Below are 27,582 nucleotides of genomic sequence, written 5' to 3' on the forward strand. Positions count from 1 at the left end.
TTCTGGGCCAGCCCTTTCTAGTGGGGCGGGAGCAAGGTGACTTTGTGTGCTTCTGGCCCTCCATACACTTCTGGAGCGATGTTGCAAGAAGTGCCATTGAAACTCCAGCTTTATGCTGCCCTCAGTTGGATGCTCCTCTCCTGTAGCTCCCATTAGCCAGGAATTGTGGCCAACAACAACTGAAGGGCCCATCTGTGCAGGTGAGCCAGGCTGTGCAGAATGCTCTGGCCCTCCCAACCATCACTGAGGCTTTGTCTACATTGGCGGCTTCTTGCGCAAGAACATCTTGCCTTTGCACAGAAGCACCCATGGCTGTGTAGATGCTCTCTTGAGCAAGAAAGCTCTGATGGCCATTTTAGCCATAGGGCTTTCTTGTGCAAGAAACCCCCACCGATCATCCACACTGCCCTTTTACACAAGAGCTGCTGCACAAGAAAGCTTACACCTGTTAGAAAAGAGCATAGCTCTTGCGCAAGAAGCCTTCTCTTATTACGCCGTACTGTAAATCTTCTTGTGCAAGAGCGGGCGGGCAGTGTGGACGCTCTGCGGATTCTTGCGCAAGAATGGCTGTTCTTGTGCAAGAACCCGCCAGTGTAGACAGAGCCTGACTGTATCATCCTCACTTCCATTGCCCACCTTCAGCTGGAGAGAAGCCATCTCAGATATTGGTAGGGGTTACTTACGCTCTGGCAGATAACAAGCAATTAGGGGTCAGGAGCACTGTATATATCTACTATAGAAGAAAGAAAATGAAAATATACTCTACTCTAATACTAACATGTCTTGACATTGTGTGGCAAGTATCTTAAGTGACACTGTTTAGGTTTAATATTTTAATAGATATTCTCACTGCATTGCTAACTCTTCAGAAAGAAGGACCCATCACAACTCTCAGGTTCTATCTCAGCTCTTTGAGGGGAGTGGGGTCTAGTGGTTTACAACGGTGGTAGAGATGTCAGGAGTCTTCACAGGAACATTAAAAAGGCCATACTGGGCAAGACAAATGGTCTGTCAAACCTATCATCCCTCCTTTTTACAATGTCCAATTCCATGTGCCTCAGAAGCAATGGTCAGGAAAGCTGGGTGGACTGTTTATAGTAGCTAGCAGCGTGAGGCTGAATAAAATCCTGTCCAGTTTAAAGGATTTAGTTTGCATTTGTCTTTATTTCTTATGTAATCAGCTTTATATGTACACTCAGGCTATGTCTAGACTGCAAGTCTCTTTCGAAAGAGGCTTTTTTGGAAAAAGCCTCTTTCGAAAGTGAGCGTCTAGACTACAGCAAGTGCTTCTGAAAAAGCGAGCCGCTTTTTCGAAAGAGAGCACCCAGGCAGTCTGGATGCTCTCTTTCGAAAAAGCACAGTTTGCGTTCAATAACACCTTTGTTCAAAAGAGCACTTTCGAAAAAAGGCGTTATTCCTTGTAAAATGAGGTTTTCCGCAATTGAAAAAACTGCCGCATTCTTTCGATTTACTTTCGAAAGAACATGGCAGCAGTCTAGACGCAGGGGAAGGTTGGGTTTTTTTGTTTTTGAAAAAAGGCTACTTTTTAAAAAAAAAACCTGTAGTCTAGAGACATCCTCAGTGCTTGGAATCACATAAAAACTGTCTTTCTGCCGTTCATACATTTGTGGGGTTTTTTTGGTTTGTTTTGTTTTTTACCCCAAAGTTTGATTGGCTCGATGTGCTCAAGAAGCGTGCTCAGGAAAGAAGACCTGGTGCATACTACTCTCCACATTGAGGGAGGGGCAGACTGGGTAATAAATGTAGACTGGTCGGGTTTCTCACCAGAGAAAGATGCTGGAGCTTTAGGGTTGTAGACTCTGGAGCGGGGGAGAAGCAGCCATGCAGCTGCAGCTGGGTGTGTCCCTACCTGTGTAAATGTTTGTATGAGAGCAAGGCTGGGGGTGGTTTGCACTTTCTTGCAGCAGCTTAGTGTGCCAGGGAGCCTAGGCTGGTGAGACAGAGAGCTCAGTAGGAAGCCGGCTCCAGGCTGCAACTTGGGAGAGAGGCTCAAAATGAAAAAATAAATGAATATAACCCATCTCATAATTGTTCCCTAAGTACAAAGAACTACGAGGTGACCAGAACTTCAAGCATTAGGAAACACCCGTATTAAGGGTGCCTGTAAAACCTTAGTGCCGTTCTGTTGTGTATGTGTGTTATGACACACTCAAAAGTGGGACCTTATGGTCTATTTCCTTCCCATCACTACATGGGTTTCCTCCAAACTGACAAGGGAATTGGGGGTTTCTCCGTCACTGGATGTGTCCCAGAGAGGACTAGATGCCTGTCTGGAGTGTGCTTTGGTCCAGAACTCATTACTACACCATACAGAAGACTTGGGATGTGCACAGGGAGGAGGGAGCAAGGTCAGATTAGAGGAGCTAACCGTCCCTTGTGGCCTTACAGGCTGCAAATCTATGTAAACCTCAGTGCGGCACATCGAGCAGCCTCTGCTCTTTTCATATGTAGCCTGCCTGCTCCCTAGGTGTAAAGGTGACACAAGGGGAGCAGCTCAAACATGTAAAGTCTCTGGCCAGTAGCAGGACATTGGCTCTGTAGGCGTGACATCACAAGGGTCTTTTGCAAGACTTCAGCGTATTGGTTGAAGGAGCTTGGGAGGCAGTGACCTCACAGAGAGACCACGGTAACAGTCCGGTGGGACAGGCTGCAGGGCAGGGGCAACCTCAAGGACTCCCCATGGCTTTGCCAGTGTCCCTTGAGGCCTGGGAGACAATTCAGATTGATGAACGTGAGTGTGAGGAGGCTCCACTTAAGAATTCCTGCCTTTCCTACTTACAATTTGAGTACAAGGCAGAGGCCCCTGTGGAGAAGGTCAGAACCTCAGAGACGTTTGGTAGCTAGTCAGCCCGATCCGTCTGGTGCCAGCTAAACTCTGGGCATGGACACAGTAGGGCTGCATCTATACTACGATCCTCTTCCGCAAGAGGAAATGAAATGGAGCGCTCATTTGCATATGTCGCACCCTCATTTGCATTTCCTCCTCTGATCCCTTTTGCTCAATAGGTTTTTGTACAAAAAAGTCCTGTGTAGACGGCTCCTTTTTTGCGCAAAAACCGCCTTTAGCACAAGAGCCGTTCTTCCTTGAAGCTCTTTCAAAAAAGGGTTTTTTTGCACAAAAAGAAGCCGTCTACACCGTAGTTTTTTGCACAAAAACCACTTGTGCAAAAGGGATCTGAGGAGGAAATGCAAATGAGAGTGCAACATATGCAAACGAGCTCTCCATTTCAATTTCCTCTTGTGGAAGAGGATCGTAGTATAGACACAGATTAGGTTAAGGTGGGAGAATTTTTTTCCCACTTTGCTGTTTGTTCTTTCCCTGGGTGAAATGGGGTCTAGTAGCAATGAGGAGACTGTGGATGTTGATGAACCAGCCGGAATAATGCATCCGGTTGGGGAATTGTGCTGTTGCTCTCCATTGATTAGCGAATATCAGGAATAACCTTCTAGTTCTTCTAAAATACTTAGGGAATAATCACTGAGCAGTGGGTTGTCCTGCAGCTCATCTGAGATCACTTTAGTGCGATCGCACAGTGTGTGAAACTCAAACCTGATGGCTAGTGTGAATGGCAGGACTCTGGGGTCCAGTCCCCAACACTCTCCTGAGTGGCTGTGTGACATGAGACAATGAACAGCAGCATTACGTCATCACCATTGCCAGGTATTGCAGTCACTCCTCATCACAAAAGGGGTTACTCGTTTGAAATAACAAGCCCGTTATATCGAAATAATTTCGGAATAACGAGATTTCTGTGTGGATGCTCACTTTGATACTTCAAAATAACTCCCTAGTGCAGACATGTCCTGATTGGCGATGGACATTGGCTCCCAGCGTGCACATCTCACAGCTGTCCCTGCGCCAGCGCTCGGCATGGGATGCTGCTGCCAACTCTGGGCTGAGAGAGGTGCGGAACACGACTACTTTAAAGGGGATTCCCAGGGAGGACACGTCCCTCCCAGAATTCACAGGTACCAGCTCCTGCTGAGGAATTCACCTGTCGCACAAACCCAGTGCAGCATGGGAGTAAAGGGACAGTTCATAAGTCTATGATCCTTTCTGCTCTGCACAGGCATTCATCATCCCAGAGCTCTTCCAAACCACTGAGTTTGTTGAGTGTCATGAGCTTTAATGTCCCTGTCACAAACTCCTGCTACTTTTGGAAACCTCAGATTTGCCTTGAGAGGATGGTGAAGGCTGAGGCCTCTCCCACCCTGCCCTCTGTATCCCAGCTATGAACAGCCCTGCCAGAGTCGCAGTCCATTTTCCTCTTCGTGTGACGGAGAGACCGTGGGTACAGGGAAGTCAGGACTCTTGGGTTCTGTCTGTCATCCTGCCACTGAGGCTCTGCGGGTGTGTTTAGACTACATGGCTCTGTCGACAGACAGAATTTACTCGACATAGTCAATGAAGCAGGGATTTGAATAATCCCCATGTCATTAACATAAAAATGGCCATCGTGCTGTGCCAACCATCAGCTGATCCGGCACAGCGCGGCAGTCTACACGCAGCACGGTCAACAAGAGATGCCTTTGTTGACCGCGTCAATATGCCTCATGAAATGAGGTTTATCAGAGCACTTGACAAAGGCTTCCCTTGTCAACTGCATCGTGTCTAGACTGCCAGTCTATGCCGGATCAACTGATTGTCGGGACAGCATGGCGGCCATTTTTATTTTAATGATGTGGGGATTATTTAAATCCCCACTTCATTGACTATGTCGAGTAAACTACTTTACATAGCTCCGTCGATGGAGCCATGTAGTCTAGACACACCCTATGAGACCTTGGCCAAGAAGCCTCTCCCTAGAGTTCAGTTTGTATGTCATAGACTCATAGACTTTAAGGTCAGAAGGGACCATCTAGTCTGACCCCCTACACAATGCAGGCCACAGAATCTCACCCACCCACTGCTAGAATAATTCTCTCACCTAGATCTCAGATATTGAAGCTTTCAAATAGTTTGAAGACCCCCAAAATGCAGAGAAACCTCCAGCTGTGATCTGTGCCCCATGCTACAGAGGAAGGCGAAAAACCTCCAGGGCTTCTGACAATCTACCCTGGAAGAAAATTCCTTCCCGACCCCAAATATGGCGATCAGCTAAACCCTGAGCATGTGGGCAAGACTCACCAGCCAGACACTCAGAAAGTTCTCTATAATAATTCCTATCATCCCATGTCTCTCTAATGGGGATACGTTCACGGTGACTTTCCTTTCCTGGGCATTTTCAATATCCATCAATGAAAGCTGCCACACATTTTGATTATAGTGACTGATGAAAATTACTGAGATTTGATTAGGAATGTTCAATTTAGATGAATTGACTAATCAAATAGTCAGTGCAATTTGCATCAAAAATTCAGTTGCTCGATAAGTGCACCTCGGCCTTTGAAGTGTAGCAACAGCCCCGGCACTCTTCCTGTAATACAAAGGCAAAGCGCTGCAGGGAGCAAAGGGCCAAGAGGAGCTGGGAGTCCCAAGATGACCCCAGGCTCCACGTGGCCCTGCTGCTTTGAAACACTGCATGCTGCCCGACCCTGGGCTGCACGTGGCATTTCAAAGTGTCAGCACCGCATGGAGCCTATGGAGCCCACCTTCTCGTGGTGCTGCCACTTTGAAGCACCCCCTCTCCTTTCCTACTGCTTCTTTCTAATATAGACAGCAAGGGGGGATAAGCGACTAGTCAACTCCTATGTGGACTGTCCGACAAACGTTTACTTAAGTTGAATAGTCAGCGTGTCATTCACATCCCTAGATTTGATCCCTTAGCAACAACCCTTTGGCTGTGTCTACACTCGTGGCTTCTTGCGCAAGTAATATGCAAATGAGGCTAAGCGTGGAATATCACCAAGTCTCATTTGCATACCTAATGAGCCACCATTTTTTTCAGAAAAGGCTATTACGCAAGAAGGAGCGTCTACACTGCCCCTTCTTGCGCAAGAAAAACCCTCTTGCGCAATGCCGTTCTTCCTCTCAAGTAATAGGTGTAACGGCATTGCGCACGAGGGTTTTTCTTGCGCAAGAAGGGGCAGTGTAGATGCTCCTTCTTGCAAAAGAGCCTCTTCTGAAAAAAATGGTGGCTTATTAGGTATGCAAATGAGGCTCGGCGATATTCCACTCTTAGCCTCATTTGCATATTACTTGCCCAAGAAGCCGTGTGTGTAGACATAGCCTTTGTGTATGGAGATTGTGTCTTCAATCAGTCTTCTGTCTCCAGATCTCTCTGTCTACTGCCTACTTATCCTACCTGGGCATTTTCAGTGCCTGGGGCCTTGTGGGGACTAGGCGGTGTCCCTAGTTTTCTTACTAATGATCTATAATTGTTAAGGTTACACACATGCATAGAGCAGCCAATTCCTCTCTGACTCAGCCCAAAGCCCAGCAGTTCTCATTTCCTTTGGGAAGGTTCCTTAATGACTATTTGCTCTTCAGGTTGGATAAATAGCCCAGAAGCACAGACAGGCTTCTATGCAGCCTGTTCATAGCCAAAGGCCATTTTTCCCCTTGGAGCTGCACAGAGCTGTCTTCGAAACAGAGCATACCCCTCCGTCGGCTCTCGGCGTGGGACGCTGCTGCAGACGCTGGGCTGAGAGAGGTGCGGAACACGACTACTTTAAAGGGGATTCCCAGGGAAGACACGTCCCTCTCAGAACTCACAGGTACCAGCTCCTGCTGAGGAATCCACCTGTTCCACAAACCCACTGCAGCATGGGATTGAAGGGACAGTTCATACATCTGTGATCCTTTCTGTTCTGCACAGGCATTCATCATCCCAGAGCTCTTGCAAAAGCAGTGAGTTTGCTCCGGTATCATGAGCTAAAATGTCCCTGTTTGCTGTGCCTCCCTGTCTGACATCCCCCAGCCCCCCAAAATCTGTATGTCCTGCAGTAAAGAGCTCAGGAGCCAGCTTTGTGTTAATGCACAGAGCTTGTCATCCCTCTCTGGTATTCCGGGGCTTTGGCCGCTAACGGTGGCCGAGCTGTTATCTAACTTGTATCTCCCAGAAAGCACAGCAGTGCTAGGGCTCTTCTCTGGAACAATTGTGAGAATCTTTCAGCCTGAGCAAAATGATTTCTCTCCTAGATTCATTTCAGAAGTCACCTGAGCTGTTATGTCTCAGACTTAGTTGGGATTGGTCCTGCCTTGGGCAAAGGGCTGGACTCGATGGCCTCCGGAGGTCTCTTCCGGCTCTAAGAGTCTATGACTTTCTAAGAAATGCTGGTAGAAGCAAACACCCAACATGGGAAACTTGAATGCAAACAGGGAAAGTTTGGCAAAGGTCTAGGCAAGTGAAAATGAGATATTCTAGTGGAATGTTTCAGGCAGCCTTCACTACAGTTAGGGCAACCAGTCCTGCATAGAGAGAGCAATCTATTTGTAAGCCCCATTCACCTCTGCTCTTTGCTCCATTAATGTGTGTGGCAAGGAGTTACACAGGCCAAATATGGATTGTGTAAGCAGTTGTCTTTCATCAATTTTATATACTCCACATTTCATGTAATTGAATATTTCCTTGTGCATGTGTTGAGAGACAGGATAAACATAAATGCCAGCTCTACTTTATTATCAATTGATTCATAGAGTTTAATCTGAGAAGGAATTCATACAGTTTGATTTCCTGCATATGACAGAAGATTAAATATTGCCCTTGTAACACCTTTATCTCCCTCCATAGTGGTTTTTAAGTCCTGGCTTGACAGTCCCGGCTGGGATGATACAGTTGGGGTCAGTCCTGCCTTGGGCAGGGGGTTGGAATCGATGACTCCTGAGGTCTCTTCCAACCCTGGGATTTTGTGATTCAATGATTCTATGATTCCATGTTTGATTAAAACCTGGTCTACATCAGGATTTTGCCTTATAGTATCATAAAACCACGTTTCAAGGGCTTATTAATGTTGCCTGGTCTCCTCCCTGCTAAGATACAGGATTTTTTTTTGTCTAAACTATCCAGCCTTTGAAAAACCTCCAGCAAAGGAGTATCCACAATATCTAGAGGGGTGTCTTCCAATGCACTCCTGTTCTTACAGCCAGGAACTTATTCCTGACATTTCATGGAGTCACAGAATCAAAGCATTGCAAGGGATCTCGAGTGGTCATCAAGTCCAGCGCCCTGCACTCCTGGTCCTCTGGGTCAGCACCTTTTAAAAATCTCCAGAGATGGAAATTCCACAACTACTCCAGACAATGTATTCCAGTGCTTAAACACCTGAGAGTTAGAAAGATTTCCCTAATGCCCAACCTAAACCTCATTTACTGAAATTTAAGCCTATTATTTTTGTCCTATTATCTCAAACTATGCAGAATAATTTTTCTCCCTCTGTCTTGTAATAACATTTTAGTCCCCATGCACTGTCCCCTTTTCTACATTATACAAATTCTTTTATACAGTTCTTTTAATCTTCCCTCATAAAGAATGTTTCCCTGTCCTTTGTTGTTGAAGTCCCTTCGACTTCTTACAGTGTAGAAAGTTAAGGTACAGTACTTCAACTTCATCTATGCAATAAACATAGCTGAAGTTGCATATCTTAATTTGACCTTATCCCATAGTGTAGACATACCCTATAAGACTTTTACAAGTCTTCTTTCCCAACTTCAATGATTTTTCAAAGATAATAGTTAAATGGCTTGGATATATTCTCCTCTGAATCCTTGATATTCTAGGATATATTTCAGGAGACCATGGTGACTTGAAGATATCTAACAGGAAGTGTTTCATATTAAGATTATGCATCTGACGAAGTAGGCCTTTACACCTGAAAGCTTATGCTCTGATAAATCTGTTAGGCTATAAGGTGCCACAGGACTCCTCGTTGCTTTTGCAGATCCAGACTAAGACGGCTACCCCTCTGATATTAACATTGTCTCTCCATCCAGGCATTTGTTCTATGAACATCACCCCAGAACCTCGGCATCCATCTCAAAGTTGGACACCTCCCTTACTTCATGCCAGATTCCAACACCACTGACTTCACCAACCCCTCCACCTTCATCTTGCTGGGCATCCCTGGCCTGGAGGGGAAACATGTCTGGCTCTCCATCCCCTTCTGCACCATGTACATCATAACCCTCTTGGGGAACATCACCATCCTATTAATCGTGAAGAGGGAGCCGAGCCTCCATGAGCCCATGTACTATTTCCTCTGCATGCTGGCCATCACTGATCTGATCATGTCTACATCCATCCAGCCCAAAATGTTGAGCATCTTCTGGTTCAATTCCAGGGAGATCAGGTTCAGTGCCTGCCTCACCCAGATGTATTTTGTTCACTGCTTCTCTGTGATAGAATCTGGGATCTTCGTGGCCATGGCTTTTGATCGCTACGTGGCCATCTGTGATCCCCTGAGACATTCCACCATCCTGACAAACCCTGTAGTGACCAAGATTGGCCTGGCTGTGGCTCTGCGTGGAAGCGTGCTCCTTATTCCCCATCTCTTCCTGGCAAGGCAGTGGCCATATTGCAGAACCAACATCATCCCCCACTCCTACTGTGAGCACATCGCCGTGGTGAAGCTGGCCTGTGCTGACATTCACATCAGTAATTACTACGGCCTCTCTGTGGCATTTTTCATTACCGGCCTGGACGTGTTTTTTATTGCTGTGTCCTACACTCAAATCCTCAGGGCCATTTTTCACCTCTCCACAAAGGACGCCCGGCTCAAAACATTTGGAACCTGCAGCTCCCACCTCTGTGTTGTCTTAGCCTTTTACATCCCAGGTCTCTTCTCCTTCCTGACACACAGGTTTGGCCAGAATGTGGCCCTGTATTTCCACATTCTCATGGCCAACATCTACCTCCTATTGCCCCCCATGCTAAACCCCATCATCTACGGGGTGAGGACCAAACAGATCCGGGAAAAGCTCTTATCTCCTCCAGGGTCCTTAAATTTTCTCCTGGTGCTGTGAGAGAGCCTAATTCGAACTACCTACTCCGTGCCGTGTGTAGCCGCGGTCACGCAGTCCGCACTAAGGGGGATTTAAAAATGGCGGTGCCTGGCAAGATGCAAATGAACCCCGGGATATTTAAATCCCGGGCTTCATTTGCAACTTCGAATGCCTACATTAGCCATCCTAGTTCGAACGAGGGTGGCAGTATAGACATACCCTGACTCTCTCCCAGAACCTACACCCCAACCCTGAGCCTCCTCCTGCACCCGAATTCCCACCCACACCCTGATCCTTCTGACCTGAGTCCCCTTCCCACACTTCAAATCCTTCGGCCCCAGCCTGTATTTGGTCCTGCCATGGGGACAGGGGACTGGACTCGATGACTCTCGATGTCCCTTCCAGTCCTAGTATTCTATGATTCTGTGACCTGCAGAGGAGTCGGAACTCCCGGGGTTCTCTCTGGGACCCTTCCACTCAATGTGTCTGACCTTGGCCAATTCATGTCTTCCTGCTTATCTGTATTATGGGTTTCTATTCAGTCACTTTCCATTGCAAGATCTTGTCAGTGCCCTTCAGAGAAAGGTGCTGCACAAAGTGATGACAGTTACTGAGGAGAATGATTGACTTCTCATCCCTTACTGTCACCCCTGTGTGCCTGCAGAAAGTGTTAGTGTCTGTCTTTAGTCACCTTTCTCCAGATCGATCTGTTTACATCCTGGGCATTTACAAAGGGGTCATATACATTATCCTTCATTTTCTTCCTAATCTCCTATCGTTTTTAAATATACTCAAATGCACAGAGCAGCCAATTCCTCTCTGACTCAGCTAGGAGCCCAAGAGTTCTCCTCTCCCTTTGGGAAGGGCCCTTAACTAGTGTTTACTCTTATGTTGAATAAATAGCCCAGAGGCCCAGACAGGCTGGTCTCCTGCCTTTTTCCATCCAAATGCTCACTTATCCACGAGGGGCTGAGTGAACCGCACTGGGATTGCCCAGAGCTATATTAATAACGGTGCACAGCTCTGTGCCAGCTCTCGGTGTGGGACGATGCTGCAGATGCTTGGCAAGAGAGACATGTGACAAGTCTACTTGAGGGGGCTCCCAGGGAAGACACACCCCTCTCAGAAATCACAGGTACCCGACTCGGGCTGAGGAGCTCAATAAATCCAGAGCATCATAAGATAGAGAGTAAGTCTGGGATCCTTTCTTCTCTGTGCAGCCTGTTAATATCCCTTTGCCACAGGGATATTGGCATGAGTAGGCAAAAGGTGACTCTTTTCTGGGCATCCTTTCCCATTACCTAGAGCCTCACCCCATTTCAGTAGCAATGGGCGTCATTCAGGTTTCATAGAATCATAGAATTATAGAATCATAAGATTGGTAAAGACTGCGGGAGTCATCGCGTCCAACCCCCTGCCCAATGCAGGACCAGCCCCAACCAAATCAACCCAGCCAGGGCTTTGTCAAGCTGGGACTTAAAACCTTTAGGAATGGAGATGCCACCCCTCCCTAGGGAACCCATCCCAGTGCTTCCCCACCCTACCAATGAAAACGTTTTTCCTAATATCAAAACTAGACTTTCCCCCACTGCAACTTGAGAACATTGGTCCTTGTTCTATCACCTGTCACTACTGAGAACATCCTCTGTGGAACTAACCTTCAGGTATTTGATGGCAGCTATCATTCTTCTATTCAGTAAACTAAATAAGCCCAAATCCCTCAGCTTCTCCTCATAAGTCATTTGCTCCAGCACCCGAATCATTTTTGGTTCCCTGTGCTGGACTTTCTGCTTAGCCAGTTGGTCCCCAGACTGTAGCAGTGGTTGGGGTTCTTCCATCCCAAGTGAAGGATTCTGCATTGTCCTTCCTGAACCTCATCCAATTTCTTTTGGCCCAACTCTCCAATTTGTGTAGGTCACTCTGGATCCTATCCCTCCCCTTCAGCATATCTACCTCTCCCCCTAGCTTCATGTCATCTGCAAACTTGTTGAGGGTGCAATCCATCCCCCCATTGAGCTCATTAATAAAGATGTTGAACAATACCAGCCTTGGAACCAACCCTTGGGTCACTCTGCTTGATACCGACCACCAAGCAGACATTGAGCTGTTGATCGCTACCCGTTGAACCTAATGATCTAGCCAGCTTTCTAGCCAGTTTACATTCCATTTATCTAACCCAGACATCCTTAACTTACTGGCAAGGATACTGTGGGCGACTGTATCAGAAGCTCTGGTAAAGTTAAAGTGTTTCACATTCTCCACCTTTCCCATATCCATACAGTCAGCTGCATTATCATAGAATGCAATCCGGTTGTTGAGGCATGACTTGCCCTTGGTAAATCCATGTTGACTATTTTTAATTACTTTTCCTTTTTCCAAGTGCTTCAAAATGGATTCCTTGAGGATCCCCTCCATGATTTTTCTGGTGAGTGAAGTGAGGCTGACTGGTCGGTAGGTCCTGAGATTCTACTTCTTCCCATGTTAAAGATGGGCACTATATTTGCCTTTTTCCATTCATCTGGGGCCTCCTCTAATAACCACAAGTTTGCAAAGATGGCTCTTCAATCCCATCAGCGAACTCCCTCAACACCCTCAGATGCATTACATCTGGCCCCATGAATTTGTGTACTACCAGCTTTTCTAAATGTTCCTAACCTGCAGTTAAGAAACTAGAGTTAAAAACCAGTACTTAGCCTCTTAGTAGCAAAATACAGGTCCCAATTCTCAGGTCATGACTCTTATTTTACCCAGGACCCACTGTGAGAAATTTCCCCTGAATAATATTGAATAAAGACCTGAAAAGCCAGCTGTGTGTTAATACAAATAGACTGACCCACCCTCCTCTTGAATCTCATGTCTCTGGTCCTTAACTGGAGGTGTGGGGACTGGGACCATTACCTGCCTTGTGTCTCCTGAAAACCATGCAAGTGGAAGGGTTTCTCGTGGGAACAGTATGATGAATACATAATTTCTCATAGCTTTATTCATTAGTCACCTGAACGGTTATGCCTGAATCTTTAAAAACAAACAAAGAAAACCTCCCAAAAAACCCTAACTATTCAACTGAAAGCAGTCACAGTGTAGGAGTTTTCATTCCCAAAGCTGAAGTTTGGAAAACTTGTAAGCTACCGAAATAGAACTAGAAGGGTAGCCATGTTAGTCTGGATCTGCAAAAGCAACAAGGAGTCCTGTGGCACCTTCGAGACTAACAGATGTATTGGAGCATAAGCTTTTGTGGGCAAAGACCGCACTTCGTCAGATGCATGACATCTGTTAGTCTATAAAGTGCCACAGGACTCCTTGTCGCTTCTGCAGATCCAGACTAACACGGCTACCCCTCCTCTCATGCATCTGACGAAATGGGTCTTTGCCCACGAAAGCTTATGCTCCAATACATCTGTTAGTCTAGAAGGTGCCACAGGACTCATTGTTGAAATAGAACTATTCTCCTTGAAAGTGATGGATGGCTTTTAACTAAAGGTGATGCCATCAACCCTCTTCCAATTGCAAATCCCTTAGGGAATCCCATTCAGCTAAGTTCTTCACTTCACTAAAGTCTGTGTAATGAAGTTCTGCAGGCCAGATCTGGATTGTATAAGCAATTTTCTTTTATCGGTGTTATATGTTTAAACATTCAATGGAATTGTATGTTCACTTACTCTTGTTTTATGTGACACAGTAACTATAAATGCCTGATCTACTTTCTTTACCAATAGATTCATAGAATTTAAAGTCAGAAGAGACCATAAGATCATCCATAAGATCTTCTGTGTACCACAGGCAATTAAATTTCACCCAGTTACCCCTACATCGAGCCCGATGTTTTGCATGTCACTCCGGGCTGGTTCACATCAGGGTCTTATACTCTAGAATCAAAGAACCACAGAATGAGAAGGATTCGTTTGATATGACCAGTTTTACAGATACCATGTTGCTGATTCACATTAATAACACTCCTAGACTTTTTTATAAAAATATCCCATTCCACATTTTCATTGTTTCCTAATCCTGTCAAACATTTTTATTTTGAATATTCACTTATTTTTTGACAATTATGTTTAACAGAGATAGTACTATACTAGCCTCCTTTCTGAGTCAAATAAGGCCTCTGCTTCTTTCTGCCTGGTTGCCCACTTCTGGTTCTGAATGAGATGTGTGGTTAATTGGTCAGTTTATAATTGCGGTGTTCGTAACTCTACACTGGAGTTATTCTGAAATAACATAGGCTGTGTCTAGACTACATGCCTCTGTCATCAGAGGCATGGAGATTAGACACATAGGCAAAGGCAAATGAAGCGGCGATTTAAATGATCACGGCTTCATTTAAATTTATATGGCTGCCGCGCTGAGCCGACAAACAGCTGATCAGCTGTTTGTCCGCTCAGCGCGCTAGTCTGGACGCTCCCCTGCCGACATCAAAGCCCTTTGTCGGCAGCCCCGTTATTCCTCATGGGATGAGGTTTACCGGGACTGCTGACAAAGGGCTTTGATTTCGGCAGGGGAACATCCAGACTAGTGCGCTGAGCGGACAAACAGCTGATCAGCTGTTTGTCGGCTCAGCGCGGCAGCCATGTAAATTTAAATGAAGCCGCGATCATTTAAATCGCGGCTTCATTTGCCTTTGCCAAAACAACAAATCTACATGGCTCCGTTGATGGAGCCATGTACTTTAGACGTACCCATAGTGTGCATCTACACTGCAAGCCTTTATTTCAAAATAATTTCGAGCTGGAGGACTTGTTACTCCGACTCCTGGTAACTCTCATTTCACGAGGAGGAAGGGAAGTTGAGGGAAGAGCGTTCTTCCTTTGACTTCCTGCTGTGTTGACAGCACCAAAAGCCAAATGAAGTTGACATAGCTGAAGTTGCATAGCTTAATTTGCCTTTTGCCTTGCGGTGTAGACATACCCTAAGGTTCTACAGCAGATGCTGTTTAACACCTTCCCAGCTAATGGACTGGGATGTATTTCATTACGTAAAGTGATCTGAGTACATCGTAAGGGATTCTTTCCAAATACAGAACCAAATTTCTTCAACATTTTGACCTTTACTGTGATGTAAACAAGTTTCCTTTCAACATATGGAAACTGGCCAAAATATTTTCCAAGGTATCTTTTCCCCCAACTACAAATAATAGCGTCCATTTTTGATCCGTAACCCTACCAAAGTTTTTCCCTCATATCTATAATGTCCCCCATCACTTTCATATCAGTTAGTCACTATAGATATTACTGATTGGCAACTCTTCTCAGTTTCTCGATAAGAATGGAATGTAACAGGTTCCATTTTTTACTTTCCTTTCCTCTGTTTTCCTTAGACTTCTCAGTCTAGCTGTATATGACACCTCGCCCGATCTCAGAGCCTGCCTCACAATTCCCATTCTACCTGCTATTCCCTGGCGAAACTGAGCACATAACCAAAGCAGCTATTTTTCCATCACTTTCTTTAGGCATCTGAACATGTTCTTTGTTGTGACCAGTGTCATGAATGAGCCGTTGTTTCCATGGAGTTGCTAACACTTGTGGCCAGGTCTTTTCCCTGGGGTGTATTTCCTGCTGGTGCCTATTAAGGTTTGCACACCTTAATGTATAGAAATTATTGCTGCATGGAGCACCATCAAACAAGAATTCATAGAGTCTTGTTCATAATTCATGTCTCTGTATACTGTAATTTTTCAGAATGTGAAGAAAGTACAATCTCCTTCACCCATGAGAACAGCCTCCAGTAGTGAATGTAGTATCTCATGTTCACATTTTGTCTCCATCCAGGCAATTTCACTGTGACCATCGCCCTAGACACGGGGCACATCCATGGAGCCTCTGATTCAAGTCAGATAGAACATTCTGCTTCAGAGTTCAATTAATTCTCCCCCACTTCATGTCAGATTCCAACACAACTACCTTCACCAACCCCTCCACCTTCATCCTGCTGGGCATTCCTGGCCTGGAGACGGCCCATGTCTGGATCTCCATCCCCTTCTGCATCATGTACATCGTAGTCATCTTGGGGAACTTTGCCATCCTGTTCATTGTGAAGAAGGAACCCAGTCTCCATGAGCCCATGTACTATTTCCTCTGCATGCTGGCCGTCACCGACCTGGTCCTGTCCACATCCACCCTGCCAAAAATTCTGGCAAACTTCTGGTTCAATTCCAGGGAGATCAGTTTCAGTGCATGCCTCAGCCAGATGTTTTTCATACACTGCTTCTCAGCAATTGAGTCTGGGATCTTCGTGGCCATGGCACTTGATCGCTATGTGGCCATCTGCCACCCCCTGAGACATTCCACCATCTTGACAAACTCTCTGGTGATGAAGATTGGCCTGGTCATTGTGTTGCGTGGCAGCATTCTCGCACTGCCCTATCCCATCCTGGCAAGGCAGTGGCCATACTGCAGAAGCAACATCATCCTGCATACCCACTGTGAGAACTTGGCTGTGGTGACACTGGCCTGTGCCGACACTCGCATCAGTAGTTACTACGGCCTCTTTGTGCTGTCCTGTAGGATTGGTCTAGATGTGTTTTTCATCACTCTATCTTATATCCAGATCCTCAGGGCCATCTTCAGACTCCCCACAAAGGACGCCCGGCTCAAAACTTTTGGGACTTGCGGCTCGCACTTTGGTGCCATCTTAGCCTTTTACATCCCAACTCTGTTTGCCTCCCTGACATCCCGTTTTGGTCACAATTTGCCCCTTCATTTCCACAGTTTCATTTCCAATGTGTACCTCCTGGTTCCTCCCATGCTGAACCCCATCATCTATGGAGTGAGAAGCGAACAGATCCGGGACAGGCTGCTTCGGCCCTTTACTTATTAAGGGACTATAATTTTCTCCTGTGGTTGTGGCTCTCAACCAGAGCTCCGTGGAGCACTAGTTGGTGACATGGCACTCTTCCCTGAGTCACTCTCTGGCCAATCAAAGAAAGATTAAATTGACCATGTTTTCTCAGCATAACATACTGGGGAATCCATCTGTGTACAACGCAAAGAGTGGTCACCTTTCTAATTGTAACTGGATACCCAATGCACCACCCTTGCCCCACCCGTTTCCTCAGAACCCTGCTCCATGTCTCCTCTTGAGCCCCAGCCACTATTATCTCTTCTCCTTCACGTCCCCACCCTTGTAGTTTGCTCCTCTTCTGCTCCCCATCACTGCTTGGATCTTCTCTTTGATGGGTCCCTTTGGGTGCCACCTAGAGCTGAAGCAGTGCTGGGTCCTGGATCTCTTCCAATTGGGCTGCCTCTTGCACAGAGACATGTCAAGCTGCAGCGTCCACCAAGTTTTTCTCATGCCAGTATTCCTAGGTAGGCAGCTCCCCTAGCTGTGTTCCGGAATACTGTGGGACGTCGGTCATAAAACCACAGCAGGGAGGCTACAGCCAGAACACTCCCTGTTCCTCAGAGTCTCCACAGCTGCTCTGCCCTGCCGTGGTTTAAACCTGACCAGTAAGAATGTGCAACCTTGTGCACCCCTTCTAGAATGGAAGTGGGTGTGCAGCAGCTCTTGTTCATGAGCTGAGACTTTCCCCTTAGCAGTTCAGACACTGCGCAGTGTGCTGGGAAACCGACGCAATAGACATAGTCGCCACACATGGAGAGCTTTGCGGGGAGGTGACATTTGATTCTGATAAGAAATAAAACAAACCCACAATCTCAGCCTAACACTATTGAGGATTTGAAGGGAGCAGCATCACGCCCAATTTAGGCAGCACAGGCAACTTCGCTTTTTCAGGCAGGCTTCCTTATTGCCCAGGCCTGTCACTACCCCCCACTCAGCCTTTTCCCTCCCCTACTCTCAGGTGCGTTGTCCTAGGGAGAGTGAGGACCCATCATCATGTGGTTGCACCTTTTGCATCTTCTTCCAACTAACCAGGAGCCTGTTTGCAATGGCCGGGGCCGAGCCGTTCCCATTGTGCAGGGCTGCCTGGGGAGTTTCTGTTGTTCACAGTTCCTAGGTAGGCCTTGGGCTTGTGTGAATTCCCTCACTAAACCGTCACCGTTCCTTGGCCTTCCCATTGCTACACCAGACAGGTGGCGGGCGGGGGGCTCTCAGCCTCCCCACGTTTCAGCAGCACAGACAGAGCTAGACTCCAGACCTGCCCAGGCGGTGCCGGCTCAGGCCCCTGCACAGGCTGTTCACGTTCCGCAGATGGAGCCTTTCAGAAGGGCCCCTCCCACGGCCCCCGTGCACAGACCACACTGGGATTCGGTGCCATGGTGCATACGGGGGTGCCCAGGTGGGATAGTCCCCAACTTCACACACACCCTGGTTGGGTTCCTTCTGTTCTGCGGCTGGGACGGGAGCTGCTGCTTTGTTAGCTTTCAGTTTTCTTTGGTTCCTCCCTGCTGCCGTCCTGTAGCTGGCAGGATCCCCCCAATGAGTAGGGGCTGGGAGCTGTTTGCAGGGAATCAGGCCTCGGGGGCAGTGCAAGGACCCAGCTTGGAAGCCAGGAGGGCAAGAGCTGAGAAGGGCAGGAGGCTGAGCCCCTGTGTTAGCTGGCGAGGTGGATGCTGGACAGAGACCAGGGAACAGGAAGAGCTGCAGCTGCACTGATCACAACCCACCAATAGCCTCCCTGTATATAACACACCCCAGAGGAGCAAGGCCAGAGCAATGGCACGAGGTGGTCAACACTCCACACTGGGGTCTCCCTTTACCCTGCTTCCCTCCTGCTACAAGTGGGGTGGGGGCTGCTCTCCAGCCCTCAGAGTGGGAGGCCCCAGCAGAGAGATGGGGCAAGCACAAAACTCTGAGAGGGATCCACTGGTGACCTGAGCCATCCCTCGACCATCTGGGGAGCTCTCTCAGCTACAAGACTGATTGGGGGAAGAGGTGAGCTGGGGGCAAACGCTGGACCCTTCTCCTCCATCTATGTATCTGACAGCCTAGAGAGTTTAACAATCTGTGGGGCTCCTTCTGCAGCAGTTCAGTGTTCCCTCTAGGAGTTCCATCCACAAGCGGAGTGAGTTTTGTCTTGCGCACCAACACTGAAGTCATGGGCGCTTGTTTGGATGTGTGCCACTGTGTTTGGTTGTGTGTCACTGTGGCACCCAAGTTAACTGATATCTTGAGGAAAGAATACCAAATGAAGGGACGGTGAACAAGGTGTGTGACTTTAAATGCTTTTGGTATGAAGTCAAATAAAAAGAATATATTGCAAAATTCTCAGTAGACAACTTCCCCTGTTTATAGCCCTCTTCCGGACCCTGCCCGAGCTGGACTAGATGATCTCTCGGGGTGACTTATGGTGGATCCTGCCTGGACTCTGTGCTGAGGTGACACCGCTGAAGTGAGAATAGGACAAAGGAGAGCTTCTTTCTCTATATAACTCCATGGCACAATCCCTAGGATTGCAAACTTCCAAATCCCACGGTTTAACCTCAAGAGACACTAGTCCAGATTTGCAATTACAACTTCACGCCTTGGTCCCGACCTACAGTAGACAAAATATCAAGGAGTGCATGATACGAGCAGTGGAACACTGAACCATGACATGTCTGCCCAGAATACCGTGCACTTATTTCAGAACTAACCCCACACGTCATTACAACATTGACTGACTCAGAAACTCGACAAACCCTTACTCGTGACGTCCACCACAGCCCCACCACCTTTTAAGAGGGAGGGCAGTTCTAAAATCTCAGAAATCCAACCCCCAGACAGTGTTGGGCCATTGCACTTTTATAGAAGGTATATCAGGACTCATACGAGCGTGGCTGCCTCCAGAGCTGGAACCCTACCCACAGTGGGGTTGCCCCAGCCAGAACAGCCTCACCACACCCTAGCTCACCAGGGGCAGATGCCTGCCATGCAGCTGGGCCACATAGCTACTGCTGGAGGGGGAATCAGGGCAGTGGTAAAGATACCTCAGCAGGGACAGGCTCACTGCACCCCAGCTCCAGCCGGGACACAACGGGGTCAATTGCCCGCCACAAGGCCCTGCCAGAACCCAGCACCACCTCTCATCTTCCAGTAGGTCCAGCAGGAAAGTGCGTGGTCAGTGCTACTGCTCGGCTCTGCATACCACGTGGGCGGGCCTAAACTTTCTTGTACGTGGCCATGCAGGTGCACAATTTAAAGGGAATTATGCTCCTGTCCCCAAGATCTCCTGCCTGCACCGGAGCGCTGACGGCCTGTGGGCATGTTCCATGTTCCTGATCCTGTTCCTCTCTTCCAAGAACTTCCAATGGATCCCCCATGATTTTTCTGGGGACTGAAGTGAAGCCGACCACTCTGTAGTTCCCTGGATTTTTGTGCTCACCTTTTTCAGAGATGGTTGCCTGTTTCCAATTTTCCACAAACTCCCCAGATCACCGCATGTTTTCAAAGATAATGGCCAATGGCTCTGCACTTCCTCCGTTCCCTTGGATGCGTTAGATCCAGTCCCATGGATTTCTAAATATGTCCATTTCTAAATACTTCTCTGGGGCAGGCATAAGGATCTTGGGGAAGAAGGGGGTTTTGAGCAAAACGGCCATGGCCTCTTGTGGAAAAAACTCATAGTGTAGACAAAGCCAGACAGAATAAATCCAGTCCAAACACAAATCTGGGCTGTATTCTCCTACAGGACTCTCCTTGTTCCACCACAATTTTGGGGAGATTGTGAGGCCTCTGTTTCCAGAACAGGCCCCAGCTCCATCCCATCTACAGAAACACCCTGTTTGTGTGATCTCCCCCCAGTGCCTCCCCAGTGACTGTGATGTGTGGGCTGAAGTGGAGACCCGGAGTTCACATCTCCCAGGAGCAGGGAGCCCGCAAACTCCAGCAAGATCTGGAAACCTCACATTACCCTGGAGCGGATGGCGACAGCTCAGCCTCCCCCTCCTTTCAGCTTTTCCTCTGCCTCCCACTCAATGAATGAAATGGAAGGATTGTGAGTACTGCAGGGGAGTCAGGACTCGCGGTTGTCTATCTGGGACCCTTTCACTCAATCTGTCTGACCTCGGACAATTCATGTCTCCCTGCTTAGCTGTATTATGGGTTTCTGTTCACAGTCACTTTCCTTTGCAAGATCTTTTCAGTGTCCTTCAATGAAGACAAATGCAAAGTGCTCCACTTAGGAAGGAACAATCAGTTTCACACACACAGAACGGGAAGCGACTGTCTAGGAAGGAGTACGGCAGAAAGGGATCTAGGGGTTATTGAGCAAGGTGTGTGGTGAGCAAGACACGAGAAGTCATTCTTCCGCTCTACTCTGCGCTGGTTAGGCCTCAATTGGAGTACAGTGTCCAGTTCTGAGAACCGCATTTCAAGAAAGATGTGGAGAACTTGGAGAGGGTCCAGAGAAAAGCAACGAGAATGATTAAAGGTCTAGAGAACATGTCCTATGAAAGAAGGCTGAAAGAATTGGGTTTGTTTAGTTTAGAAAAGAGAAGATTGAGGGGGGACATTATAGCAGTTTTCAGGTATCTAAAAGGGTCTCATAAGGAGGAGGGAGAAAACTTGTTCACCTCTGAGGATAGAACAAGCAGCAATGGGCTTAAACTGCAGCAAGGGAGGTTTAGGTTGGACATTAGGAAAAAGTTCCTAACTGTCAGGGTGGTCAAACACTGGAATCAATTGCCCAGGGAGGTTGTGGAATCCCGATCTGTGGAGATATTTAAGAGCAGGTTAGATGACTGTCTATCAGGGATGGTCTAGACAGTATTTGGTCCTGCCATGAGGGCAGGGGACTGGACTCGATGACTCTTGAGGTCCCTTCCAGTCCTACTGTTCTAGGATTCTATGAAAGGTGCTGCACAATGTGAGGAGAGTTACTGGTGAGAATCATGGGTCTCTGACCCCTTAGTGACAGCCCCATGTGCCTGCCGAAGTGTTAGTGTCCGTCCTTAGTCACCTTTCTCCAGATCGATCTCTTTACACCCTGGGCATTTACAGCATATCAGACCCTTTTGAGACACAGACAATATCCCTCCTTTTCTTCCTGTTCAATTATCATTGTTAAATAAACACAAATGCGTGGAACAATCAATTCCTCCCTGCCTCAGCCCAGAGCCCAGGAGTTCTCCTTGTCCTTTGGGAAGGGCCCTTAATTGTTGTTTACTCCTAAGGCTGGATAATTAGCCCAGAAGCCCTCACAGGCTGGTCTCCAGCCTTTTTCCATCCCGGTGGTCATGTATCCTCTGCGGGCTGAGAGAACCCACTGGGATGGCCCAGAGCTGGGTTATAACCATGCACAGCCCTGTGCCGGCTCTCGGCGCGGGACGCTGCTGCAGATGCTGGGTGAGGGAGGCGTGTGACCCGGCTGCCTGCTGGATGTTATCAGAACTCACAGGAACTATCGCTGGCTGAGGATTCAACCTGCTCGACGAACCCAGAGCAACACAGGATAGAGAGTAAGTCTGGGATCCTTTCTGCTCCGCACAGCCTGTAATAGCCCCTTGCCACAGGGATGAGTTGGCTCCAGTATCAGCTGGCAAAATGTGACACTTTTTTGGGCATCTCTTCCCATTGCCTAGAGCCACAAGCTGTTTCTGCAGCACAGGGTAACATTCAGGTGATCTAGAATCATGGAAAACCAGGGCTGGAAGAGACCTCAAGAATCATCGAGTCCAACCCCTTGGCCAAAGCAGGACAAACCCAACTCAGTCATCCCAGCCAGGGCTTGGTCAAGACGTTAAACATGTCTAGGGATGGAGATTCCACTCCCATCCCAGTGCTTCCCCACCCTCCCAGGGAAATAGCTTTTCCTAATATCATAGAATCATAGAAAACTAGGCCTGGAAGGGACCTCGAGAAGTCATCGAGTCCAGTCCCCTGTCCCCATATCTCACCTAACAGTCCCCCATTGCCACTTGAGACAGTTGTTCCTCATTCTGCCCTCTGCCACCACTGACAACAGCCATCTTTTTTTTATTTTGAACGGTCTCTTATGTTGTTAATAATTTATGTGTAACAGAGACCTGTCTTGTATTTCCCTCCTTTCTGAGGGGGAAGAGATCTCTTCTGCTTGCTACCTAATGGACTGCTTGTGGCTCTGAATGAGAGGTGTGGTTCATAATTCTGGTGTTCATAACTGTAACGTTCTACTGTCAATGCTGCTTAACTCCTTCCTCAGCTAATGGATTGGGAAACGTTTCATCATGCGAGGACAACGAGAAGTTCTGGGGCACCTTATAAATGAACAGATTTATTGGAGCATAAGCTTTCATGGGCAAAGACCCGCTTCGCCAGATACATCTGATGAAGCAAGTCTTTGCCCACGAAAGCTTATGCACCAATAAATCTGTTAGTCTATAAGGTGCCACAGGACTTCTTGTTGTTCTTGCAGATTCCGACTAACACGGCTACCCCTCTGATACTCATCATGTGAGGGAATCTGAGTACATGGTAAGTGCTTCTTTCCAAATGCAGAACAAAACAAAAAAATTCTTGAACATACTGACTTTTTCTCCACTGTTATCAAGTTGATTTTCACACTTTGGAAACTGCCCCGAAATTTTTTCCAAGGTATCCCTTTTTCCAGATACACTTAATAGCCCCCTTCTTTGATCCTTTACTATGCAAAAGGTTCTCCCTGATATCTGTCACGTCCTTTAGCACTTTTCAACATTTCCTATTTGTATTTCTTTGTATCTATTTTTCTTTTCTCCAGTGTGTTATATGGTGCATTTGCTCCCTTACATGTTGTCTTTACTTAGCCTCTGAACGGGGGTTTTAGCCAAATTGTCCCTTTTCTGGACTATGTAATTGTATATTTTCAGAAATACCATTTTTCATTACAATTTCTCTGCCTAACGTTTCCTCCTTTGGAGCAAATAGTCACTATAGATATTGCTGATTAGGAACTCGTCTCGGTTTCTCCGTTTTAATAATGTAATGAGTTCCAATTTTTTATTTTCTTCTCTTTTATCTGCCCCAGACTTCTCAGTCTGGCTGCATATGAGAGCTCCCCCGTTCTCAAAGCCTGCCTCAGAATTGCCATTCTATCTGCTATTTACTTTACAGAGTCTAGGTGAGCAAATTTCAACTCATATCCAGAGTAGCTACTTGTCCATCCCTTTCCTTAGGCATCCGAACACGGTCTTTGTATTGGCTGGTACTCTGAATATTGTTTCCATCGAGTAACCATTAGTTGTGGCCAGGTCTTTTCCCTGGGGTGTATTTCCCCCTGTTGATTATTAATGTTTCACACACAATAATATGTGGAAATTATTTATGCACATAAAACATAAGAATGTCCATACTGGGTCAGACCAAAGGTCCATCCAGCCCAGTATCCTGTCTGCCAACAGCGGCTAATGCCAGGTGCCCCAGAGGGAGTGAACCAAACAGGTAATGATCAAGCGATCTCTCTCCTGCCGTCCATCTCCACCCTCTGACAAACAGACTAGGGACACCATTCCTTACCCATCCTGGCTAATAGCCATTAATGGACTTAACCTCCATGAATTTATCTGTCCCTTTCGTAATGATTCCTAACATCCTTTTTGCTTTTTTGACTGTCGCTTCACACTGCATGGACGTCTTCAGTCATGGTACTAACAGGGTGTGTTGTTCATAATTCATGCCTCTGGATAGTGAAAGTCTCATTTTTCAGATTGTGAGGACAGTGTATGTGGTGTCTCATATTCACATCGTGTCTCCATCCAGGCAATTTCACTTTGACCATCGCCCTCGACCCTGGGATTATAGAGAAACTTCACGGAGCATCTGGTTCAAATAAGAGACAACGTTCTGACTCAGAGTTGAATCGCATCCCCCCTGCCACTCCATGTCAGAGACCAACACCACTTCCTTCATGAACCCCTCCACCTTCATCTTACTGGGCATTCCTGGCCTGGAGACGGCCCACGTCTGGATCTCCATCCCCTTCTGTGCCATGTACGCCATAGTCATCTTGGGAAATTTAGCCATCCTATTTATTGTGAAGAAGGAAGCCAGTCTCCATGAGCCCATGTACTATTTCCTCTGCATGCTGGCCGTCACAGACCTGGTGTTGTCTACATCCATCCTGCCCAAAATGCTGAGCATCTTCTGGTTCAATTCAAGGGAGATCGATTTTAATGCCTGCCTCATCCAGATGTACATTGTTCACTGCTTCTCAGCAATTGAGTCTGGGATCTTCGTGGCCATGGCATTGGATCGCTACGTGGCCATTTGCCATCCCTTGAGACATTGCACCATCCTGACAAACTCTCTGGTGGTGAAGATTGGCCTGGTCATTGTGTTGCGTGGCAGCATTCTCGCACTGCCCTATCCCATCCTGACAAGGCAGTGGCCATATTGCAAAACCAACATCATCGCTGAGATATTCTGCGCTCACGTAGCTGTAGTGAACCTGGCCTGTGCCGACACCCGCATCAGTAGTTACTATGGCCTCTTTGTGTTATCCTGTCGAATTGGCTTGGATGTGTTTTTCATAACCCTGTCCTACATCCAGATCCTTAGGGCAATCTTCAACCTTCCCTCAAAGGATGCCCGGATCAAGACTTTTGGGACGTGCGGCTCCCACCTTGGTGCCATATTAGCCTTTTACATCCCAACTCTATTTGCCTCCCTGACATCCCGTTTTGGTCACAATTTGCCCCGTTATTTCCAAGTTTTCATTTCTAATGTGTACCTCCTGGTTCCCCCCATGCTGAACCCCATCATCTATGGTGTGAGGACCAAACAGATCTGGAATAAGCTACTCCAGCTCTTGACTCATAAAGGGACTAAAATTTTCTCCTAAGACTCTGGCTTTACTGATGTGGAGTGCTGGCTGGTGACACGGTGCTCTTCCCTGAGTCACTGACTGGTCAATTAAAGAACATTTAAATTGTTTGCTGACTTTACTGTGTTTTCTCGGCGTGACATACTGGGGAATCCATCTGTGTACAACTCATAGGGTGTCACCTTTTTAATTCTAACTTGGATACCCAACGCCCTGTCCTTGTCCCACCTATTTCCTCAGATCCCTGCTCCATGTCTCCTCTTGAGCCTCCAACCACTTTTATCTCTTGTCCTTCACGTCCCCACCCTTGTAGCTTGCTCCTCTTCTGCGCCCCATCACCTCTTGGATCATCTCTGTCATGGGTCCCCTTGGGTGCCACCTAGAAATGAGGAACAGCTGGGCCCCATGTCTCACAAAACTAGGCTGCCACTTGCACAGGGATGTGGGAAGCTGCAAAGCCCTGTGTGCTTGCATCACACCAACATTCCTAGCTGGGCAGCTCACCCAGCTCTGTTCCTGAATGCTCTGGACAGCCAGTCTTCAAACCACAGGAGAGAGGCTACAGCCGAACCACTCCCTCTCCCCAGTCAAAGTCTTCACAGCTGCACTGCCCCGCCCTGGTGAAATCTGCCCGATTAGAATGTGCTACCCTGGGCACCCTTCTACAAGGCAAGTGGCTACACAGCAGCTCTTGTTCATGAGCTGAGATTTTCCCCTTTGCACCTCAGACAAAGTGCTGTGTGCTGGGTAACATAGATGCATTAGCGGCATAAGGAGAACTGTGCAGGGAGGATGGTTGAGAGCTAAGGGGCGACATTGGAATATGTTAAGAAATAAAACAAACCCACAATGTTACGCTAACACCCATGAGGATTTGAACAGAGCAGCGTCTCGCCCTGGTCGTTAGTACAGGTAGATTCACTTTTTCAGGCAGGCTTCCTATTTGCACAAGGCTGGCACATTCCCCTACCCCCACATTCAGGGCTTTCCCTCCCTTACGCTCAAGTGCATTGTCCTAGGGAGAGTGAGGACCCAACGTCCTGTCATTGCCCCTTTTTCTATCTTCTTCCAACTGGGCGAGAGCCTGTTGGCTGTGGCCGGGGCCGAGCCGTTCCCATTGTGCAGGGCTGTCTGGGGAGCTTTCTATTGCCCGCAGTTGTGTGAATTTCCTCAAGAAACCATCACCGTTCCTTGGCCTTGCCATTGCTGCACCTGGCAGGCGGCGGGCGGGGGGCTCTCAGCTTCCCCACGTTTCAGCAGAACAGACAGAGCCAGACTCCAGACCTGCCCAGGCGGTGCCGGCTCAGGCCCCTTCACAGGCTGTTCACGTTCTGCAGACGGAGCCTTTCAGAAGGGCCCCTCCCATGGTCCCCGTGCACAGACCACACTGGATTCGGTGCCATTCTGAATATTCCCAGCATTATTCCCTATTTTCAGTATAGGAAACATCACATTACTAGTCATCTCTAAAATTCAACCAAACTTTTAAAGCACCCTTCCCCTGTGAACTGGGTTTGATTGCCCTGTACATAAATATCCTAATTTGAACTACCTATTCCGTGCCGCATGTAGCCATGGGCACGAAGTTTGGACTAAGGGGGATTTAAAAATGGTGGTGCCCAGGAACATGGAAATGAAGCCTGGGATATTTAAATCCTGGGCTTCATTTGCAACTCCACTTGACCTCATTACGCTACTTACCTCGAACTAACGAGCTAGTATAGATGTAACCGGTGAGACTAAGGGGGGATATGATAGAGGTCTATAAAATCATTACTGATGTGGAAAAAGTGATTAAGGAAAAGTTATTTACTTGTTCCCATAACCTAAGAACTAGGGGTCACCAAATGAAATTGATCGGTAGCGGAGTAAAAACAAACAAAATTAAGTTTTTCTTCACTCAACGCACAGTCAACCTCTTGAACTCCTTGTCAGAGGATACGGTGAAGACTAGGACTTTAACAGGGTTCAAAAAAGAACTAGATAGATTCATGGAGGTTAGGTCCATCTATGGCCAAGATGGGTG

General features: G+C 47.4%; 2 protein-coding genes and 1 pseudogene across 2 annotated transcripts in view; all 3 read left to right on the forward strand.

Moving 5' to 3' along the window:
- LOC102444446 (olfactory receptor 52R1-like) overlaps positions 1-25,605 on the forward strand; it is a 130,627-nt gene extending 105,022 nt beyond the window's left edge. The window contains exon 2 of the mRNA XM_075923373.1: positions 24,494-25,605. Within this exon, the coding sequence (XP_075779488.1) occupies positions 24,615-25,574 (960 nt within the window). The 5' untranslated portion in view covers positions 24,494-24,614 and the 3' untranslated portion in view covers positions 25,575-25,605. The remainder of the gene's footprint in view (positions 1-24,493) is intronic.
- LOC142827745 (olfactory receptor 52E2-like) lies at positions 8,900-9,833 on the forward strand (annotated as a pseudogene).
- On the forward strand, positions 15,676-16,784 carry LOC142827747 (olfactory receptor 52E8-like). Its single transcript, XM_075923366.1, has one exon. The coding sequence runs from the start codon at positions 15,779-15,781 to the stop codon at positions 16,715-16,717; it is 939 nt and encodes a 312-aa protein (XP_075779481.1). The 5' UTR covers positions 15,676-15,778; the 3' UTR covers positions 16,718-16,784.
- Positions 25,606-27,582: the final 1,977 nt, after the last annotated feature.

The sequence above is a fragment of the Pelodiscus sinensis genome, chromosome 1 (genome assembly GCF_049634645.1).
Source record: "Pelodiscus sinensis isolate JC-2024 chromosome 1, ASM4963464v1, whole genome shotgun sequence".
NCBI lineage: Eukaryota > Metazoa > Chordata > Testudines > Trionychidae > Pelodiscus > Pelodiscus sinensis.

What these genes read in the sequence shown, in the direction of transcription:
- LOC142827747 (XM_075923366.1), top strand. Translation starts at nt 15,779, where the DNA reads ATGTCAGATTCCAACACAACTACCTTCACCAACCCCTCCACCTTCATC.